Source organism: Uloborus diversus, chromosome 10 (assembly GCF_026930045.1).
Source record: "Uloborus diversus isolate 005 chromosome 10, Udiv.v.3.1, whole genome shotgun sequence".
Classification (NCBI taxonomy): Eukaryota; Metazoa; Arthropoda; class Arachnida; order Araneae; family Uloboridae; genus Uloborus; species Uloborus diversus.
Genome location: NC_072740.1, coordinates 99,777,902 through 99,785,947, shown reverse-complemented (window position 1 = coordinate 99,785,947; position 8,046 = coordinate 99,777,902). Strand labels below are relative to the sequence as shown.

General features: G+C 33.1%; 1 protein-coding gene across 1 annotated transcript; it reads right to left on the bottom strand.

Annotated features, from left to right (window-relative positions):
• Positions 1-5,867: 5,867 nt before the first annotated feature.
• Positions 5,868-7,862, bottom strand: LOC129231108 (hexosaminidase D-like). The gene has a single exon (XM_054865355.1). It carries the CDS (start codon positions 7,860-7,862, stop codon positions 5,868-5,870), a length of 1,995 nt encoding a protein of 664 aa, XP_054721330.1.
• Between the last annotated feature and the right edge of the window lie 184 nt (positions 7,863-8,046).

The window sequence follows — 8,046 nt, the reverse complement described above, 5'->3', positions numbered from 1 at the left end:
TCATACACACATATACTATCACATTTCAACGAGAAGAATTTTTCTTAAAATCACCCTAATACTATCCTTCTAGGTTTACAAGGTTATGGTTGAACTTTGATTCCCCCCCCTCCTTTTTTCGCCCAGGTGGATCCAGTTTAGTAGTCATTTCCTAAGTCTTTCATTTATTTAATAGAAAATTAAAGCCATGGTCAACATCATTTTCTAAGTTAACCCGTAGGAGAAATCTATTTGATTATAACGTCATCTTAAAAATTTAAATCACCTGGATAAATTGTAATTCATAGAAAAAAGCTATATTTCTAAAATGAGCTAAAACTACTGAACGACAAACATTCTCCTTTCTTAGCTTATTTGAAATCCTGTAAAATCTTTAGCAGTGAAAGTTCTTCAAGTTTCAATTTTAAATAAATACCGTGGGGGGGGGGGGGGGAGAGGATTAGGGTGGTTCAAAAAACCTTTTTTTCAGCTAGAGATAAGGACACCCCCTATTTTTTTACACTTACTAACAGTATTATGTTGTAAAAGATTCAGCTTCTTACTCAAATTTTAGGAGCGTGCTCAATGACCTCTTAGTTTAACATTAGATATAGCTTAGAAAATGCCAAAAATTTAGAAAAATTTTGATTTCACCAGCTGTTATTTTGTAAATGATTATTTTATTCCAATGTATATGCACATTATTAGTGTATATTATAATATGTAGCATTTTTTTTCAGTTCAATGTATTTTTTTAACCTCCCTCCCCATACGTGGGAGGTTTGGGGGAGGGGGTTGAGTACCCTCTTTCACTTGAAATAGGAAGCTAAAATTCTTCCAGTATATTACTATCCACAAGTGTAAAAATATTGAGGGGTGTCCTGGTATCTAGGAGAAACTTTTTTTTTTACATGTATTTTTGAACCATCCTAGGGAGCATATTGCTGGATCAGGGGTTTCTCTGTTTCTACCTAAGATTAAGCTGTTTTCAAGGCCCTAACCAACCGGTATACCACCTCTTGAAAAAAACCTCTGTAGTAGGCACGAGTTACCAGATGGCGTCAAGTTTATTTGTGTCCACATCCTGAATAAATTCTTTTTGAGAAAGACGTCACATTTTGTTGCTGCAAGAATCAACAGACTAGTGTTCTGTCGACACAACACTGAATGTCAGTATTAGAGCATGTTTTTTTTATGTTATCTAGATTAGAATTATATATACAAGTTTGAAGTTGTGTCACTATAAGTGTTACAAAATCTGTAAAAACTTGAAACTTTGAGATCAGATTGAAGTGGCGATCAAGTTACTTAAAAAACTATAGCCATTGAGGAAGAAAAGTAAGAAAATATCCAGAGCTATGTTGTTTGTAGATACAAGAATAGATGAAAGTAAATAAATGGTGTTTGTGTAAGATGGCACAAATGAAAAAAGGCATCACTACAAAAGGAATTTATTAACATAATGGTACTGCATTACAGTATGGTCCACTTGTTACATTTCCATAAAATTCATCAGATCATTAAAAAATTGAAAAGCACACAATGAGTATTAAGTATAAGTAAACATAATAAGTAAACATAACTAAAAATGAATACGAGACATAATTGAAATCAAATAAAACTAAAAAATATCAAACTGACGAATAATCAGTGAAAATAATGACACGTTGATATAAATAGTTACACATTCGTGAAAATATCACAATATACAGACAAAACACAGTTCTGTCTTCGGTGGTGTTACATATAGTTGATCACAAAAAGGACAAATGCCACATATGGGCTTCACAGACCTTTACAAATGTTTCATGACTGATGTTCAATAATTGCAAAAAGAAAATCACCGACACAAAAACGATGAAATTTAGGAGAAATCAATGACTTATTTACAATTCTTTGATCTTTTATTCCAACTGGAATCGCAAGAACATCCCTTACTTATGAATGCTTTGTGCTCTTTTGATTGTACATATTAGTCTGCTGCCAAGATTTTTCAAACTCCTCAGCAATTTTCTTGAAATTAAGTTTTAAAAACTCAATTTTAAGCTATCTTTAAAGTGTTTAGGTGAAGGGGGATGGATTTAGGAATCTTTCGGAGTAACTTTTCGGTCCTACAAAAGCATTTTAGGTTATTTTTGATGATGTGAGTAGAAAGGTCAGGGTTCGGAAGCTGACCCCAAAATATTTTTTGAAAATGAAACTTAGAAACCGAAATATTTTGCGTTATATGTTGAGAAATTAAGAGAGGGGTTGGGTGCTTTTCTAGTTCTCCTGCTATTATGTCTAAAAATGCATCTTTAAGCAATGTTTGCTGACATTAAAGGGAGATGGAAGGTGTCTGGACTCTCATACCTGGAAATAATTTATCATAAGCCAGATTTAAAGCCACGTTTATATTTGGCTGCAAGCTGATACCAAACTTTTTTGTACTTTGAAAATCATTACGACAGATATTTGGAGAAATGCATTTCATTTATCGAAAAAATAACTTTTTTATCATAAAGTATGCTTAGTACTTCATTCTTCTAATTTATCAACTGCAGGATAAAAAAATAGTTTACGCAGTAATTAATTAACAGCATGTAGCAATATATAAAGCACTTGTGTTTTCACTTTTCTTTGTACTTAAAAATTGCATGTGTTCAGCTAACTGTCCGTAAAATGTATTAGTTATTTATCGATTTTTTTACATATCTTTTTTTGGTTTATAAGTCTTATAGTTTATGAGACTTATGATGAAGTCTGATTGCGCAAAATATATGATAAATAATTTTCACAATAGAAAATTACTAATTATGTTTAAAATTCTTGAAGCCTTACTGGTAATTACGATTTTAAAATATGAAACATAAAAGATGTTTAATTTTCATTTAACTAAAAAACAGAAAAGAAAAACGCAATTCTATAACCACAGTGCTGTAATGATGAAAACAAACCACTTTCTTAACCATGAATTGGATTGTTGAAATGAATACAACGACGGATATCTTGGACTGAATTGACTGCAGCATCAAATAGCATCACATTTGCAATAAAACAGTCCAAGTATATAATACTTGATTATAGTACAAGACAGGTAGGACTCGAGTCTGAGGTTTAACAGCTTAACAACGAGAAACAAAAAAAAAAAAAAAAAAAAAAAAAAAACACATTTAAAACACATTATTTCTATAGAAATAAAATATTTCCTTAGCATTCCTTCATCCCCCCCCCCTTTTTTTTGTAATTTATAGTCAATTTCATGCGCTGTATTTTTGTCTGTGCCGGTGATAACTGCACAGTACAAGTATCTATTTTGCATTTTTTTTTTAGCGAGGAAACTATGTTATTCTCGTTATCTCGTGATGAAACAATGCGGGTGACTCGATAGATTTCTTTCTTGTTCCCTATGTGCAAAATCCTTGCGTTAAAATGTGAATATTTTCATACACGATAACCTTTTTTTAATACCAAAATAAGTGCCTTTTAGGGCTTTTATGTTATTGCATCACGTCCCATGGCTAATAATAGAATATATGACATTTATATAAAATATTATCCAGACATTTGGATACACTTTTTACACCTTAAACTAACATTTCATATAAAATTAATAGTACGAAATACCTGTCAACCTCACGGCTCATCAGTAGTGACTTTAATGTTTGCTTGAAGTTGAAATGACTGCTATACAAGTATGACAATAGAATCGACAAAACGTGCAATTATGTAGTTGGTGAAGTTGTAATTGCATGTTAAATAAAAGCAAGAATAGCTTACTTTAATTTTTAGTTCTCTTTTAGTTCAGGAATGTGCAACGCTTGACTGAAAATATTCTAACTTCTAAAAATATAATGTAATCTAACATTATATGAAAAGTTTATGAAATTGGTTAACCCTTTTCGACGTTAAAATTGTAGCATAATACAATAAATAAAATTAACAAAGCTTTTGTGACTTGCATAATTTTTAACTTTGTACAAAGGAATTATATCATATCGATAAAATTATTTTGAAAATTCACCTGAATATAAGTCATGTTCGTTTTTAGGTGATTTTTTTTAAATATCAACTATGTGTTTTATTAAGTAATTACAATCAGTTTTTCAGGGTGTCCTAAAAATGAGAGATGGATTTTAAAAATCAATGAAGCAAAAACGGAACGCGATTGAGCTGCATCATTTGAGGCCTTTGACTTGTAAAAGATAAGAATTTTATCCCACCAATTTACAAATTTAGTTACCGTTTTCCACAACAGCTAGAGCTGCAGGTATACAAGAACTAAAGACAAATTAACTTCACTACACCTTCCTTTCGATATTCTACTCCGCAATCTTTCACAAGTTACCACAAACAAATTGCGTAGCAAAATTAGCAAAATGCGTACCGGTTGAAGATGTCGCGCATTGATTGTAGATGTCAGAACTCCCTTTCCATTTGACACATTCATCAGTCATTTTTGCTACACCTCGTTTATACACAATTGTCCAAATGTAACTCTCCTAACATATGCAACCATAACAGCCCATATGCTGAATCAATCGAATCAAATTTTCAGATATGATAATTCAAAGGTGTGCGCTTGAGATGGATGATTTCAAACTATGCAGTGCTCATGATTGGTAAGCGAATTTTCAAATGTTTAAATGACAACAGCTATTTTTTATTGCGTAAATTGATCAGTGTATTGAAAAACTTAAAATTGCTTTGGAACGATTTGATTTGCGACGAAAATTGCTGGCATTTATTTATTGCTGCCATGAAGCAAATGAGAGCATTATAGAGGAATAATGGCCACACGAGAGAGGAGCAGCTTTGTCTAACTTTGCATATTTCATAGGATGGCCAGGGTTTCTCAACGAGACCACATGGCCTCCTTGGGGGCCACATAGCTAAACATAGAGGCCACAGGGGAAAATATGAAAATAGGGTAACCATGAGTTTTGCAAAGGCTTATGTATAAGAAAAGTTACTATTAGTTCACTCCGTATACAAATACATCTGCTTATACAACAACTGTATGACAACATTTTTTCCGTTCAATGCTATTTCTTTTTCCTATTAAAAAGAAATTCATCTCAGACACTTAATGTCTACATCAAAATTAGCAAATGGGAACTTATAAATATCTGAAAATACAATGCAACTTTTTAATAATAGTAGAAATAAAATAACGGTAAAGAAAATTAGTTTTAAGTATTGAGGGTTGATACTTTGGAACCAAATTGTTTCATTTAACTTATCAATTCATAAAATCAAAATTGATTTAAAACATTTGTGAAAACATTCAGTTGAATCTTGAAAATGTTACTCATCCATGGCATATTATTGTATACAGATTTTTTCAACTGCATAAACATTGCATATACTTAGTTTGTTAATTCACTATTATCTTATAATTTGTAACGTCAAGTTCTTCGATTTGAATTGTGTACGAAAAGCGCTAGAAGTTTAATTAGAAAGTTGGACAATCCTGATCAGATACATTTCATTATTAAATCTAAAAATACTTCTATTTTAAAAATATGCTCATCTGAAATAATCAGTAATTGTTTCTGATAAAAATATGTTTGCCATCTAAAATGGATTGCTTCAGTTTATAAGAGATGATGTTTTTGAAATATTTTTTTTTCCAGTCGTCCATATTTTTCTGTGTTGTTTATGGTCACCACAGCTTCTCCTTCACTATTATCTGCTCAGCATAAATGACTGATATTGCAAGTTTTATCAATGCTGTTGCCCAGCTTGTTGTCAAGCTTGTAACTGTTTCTTGTGCCATTATTTCTTGTAAAAACCCATAACCCTTCATCCATTGTAAAAAAATTTTAGTGTCTTCTTGACTTAAGCAAACAAGTCACAACAATAAGTCCGATCACATTGATACATAAGTAAAGTATTAATGCCATTTTTCAGGAAGTCACAAAACCCAAATCAACATTTGATTTGGCAGGTAAACTTATAAGTCTTGCTAATGGTCTACGAGGCCATGTTTGATATTTCTTCAACTTCAAGCCATGTTTCCAAATTTCATTCATTTTCTTCACATATGGATATATGTTTAGCTCAATCCATTCACTGACTGTATCGTCATCATAAACCTCTCTGAGAGCTCTTACAGCTGCTTCTTGAAGCATTTGTAGCGATGAGTTGTAGTAACTGAAGTCTCGTAGCATTTCATTGACTCTTAAAGGACTTGAAAAGTTATGATTAACATTATATTCTGTCATCCATCCTTTGTGAACAGTTATGTCATAGATATATTTGTCAAGAGATTTAGTAACGTCATAGTGTCTCAGAGTGATTCTGAAAACTGATGAACCAGGAAAAAAGCAAACACCCAACGCCTTCCACATGCTGGGATCATGATCTAAGTCCAGGTGATAATGCATCCTTGATGAGCACTCTAAAAGTTCTTGCATTTTCGGAAATACTTCATAATCAAATCGGCCTTTTGATACCGTCAGAAGATTTAGTATCAACGATGGTATAGCAGCTGGTAAAAGCTCACATAATGAAGCAAAGTGGTCATATCTTTGCCAACCAGTCAAGGCAATTCCTCGAAATCCTTTAAAAGTGCTATTTTGTTCTCTCATAACGGTTAACCAGGCTTTATTGTTTTCTAGGTGACGTTTTGCATCAGGAACAGTTAATGTTTCCCCAAATGCTCCTTTGAAAGCACTTGCCGTCCACATATAAGGAAATACTTCGCCATATTTCTCCCAAAGGCTGGATGGTAAAAATAAATACACATCTTCAACATAGGACCAAGCCATAGGTTCAACTAATTTCCCCATTTCATACTTCTTCAATTCTGCTACAGTAGTATGTCTCAGCATATCATCCCAAATTATAGGCGTTACGTTATGCTTTTCTCGTACGTATTTTGCCACTTTCTTTACATATGCTAAAAATAAACTATTGCGTTCATATCTGGAACATCTTGAGCAATGTCCTAATTGATAAACTTCATCACTTCCTATATGCAACCATTGAGAGTCTGGATGCAGTGACATTATCTGATCAATCATATTTTTCACTAATTTTAGACTACCGTTATTTGTAGGGCACAGAGATTGAGGAATGTCTTCTACCTCTCGTAAGTGCTTAAATTCTTCAAGCTTGAGAACGAACTCCAAATGGCCAAACGTCTGGACTAGAGGTATAACTTTCAATTTATTGTTCTTCGCCAACTCTAAAATATATCTCAGCTCATTCTTCTTGTAAGAAGTACTTGTTGCTATATTTGACAAGTTACCCCAGAACGGAAAAGTATCTTCATATTCCATCAGTATCCCATTTGCACCAGCTTGCCTTATCAGTGGAAAGATGGATTTGAAAAATGATATTTTTGGTGGTGCACCTTTCAGGTCGAAATGAACTAACCTTAGCGGTGGAACGAAAGCTGGAAATTTTGGTGGAATAGTTAATGTCACATTGACTGGTGCACTAACAAATTTAGGTCTAGATCTCACTACGAAAGAAGTTGGCTTTATTCCTTGCTCTACATATTTCTCTCTGATAGATTTCTTCCTTTTGTCTACCACTTCAGCATCTGTATTGGCACGAGTTTTAAAAAATTTAGAAAACTGTAGGATTGGCCACGGTTCTATCAATGCTGGACTCATTGTAAACTCTTTGTTTGAAGGTGTAGGAGACTCTGTAGTTGGTGGTTTCATACGTTTAGAGCTTAACTTGGCTAAGAACTGATTCGAGTGCGATGAATGAATGTTGACCGGATATTTGACGTTGAGACCATCAGACCCTTGTTCATCTCCTGAGTCAACAGAGTAGTGGATGTAAAGGTAGAAGAAGATCCAGACAACACAGCCAGTGGCTATAAAGTACTTTCGACGCCAACAGTTGATCCACATCATATACATTAAGTTTTGAGTAGTCACTACCATCTTACCTGCAAGAGAAAGAAAAATTATTTCATTAAATAAATGTCTGCAAGTTGTGTTATCTTGTTTGAAAAGATAAACATAAGTTATTTGGAGTAAGGTAAACAAACCGATAGTGGCCAATTGGGAAACCTGAAATCCTATTTTTTCGAATATAAATCTTGAAGTGACCACAACTGAAGCACTA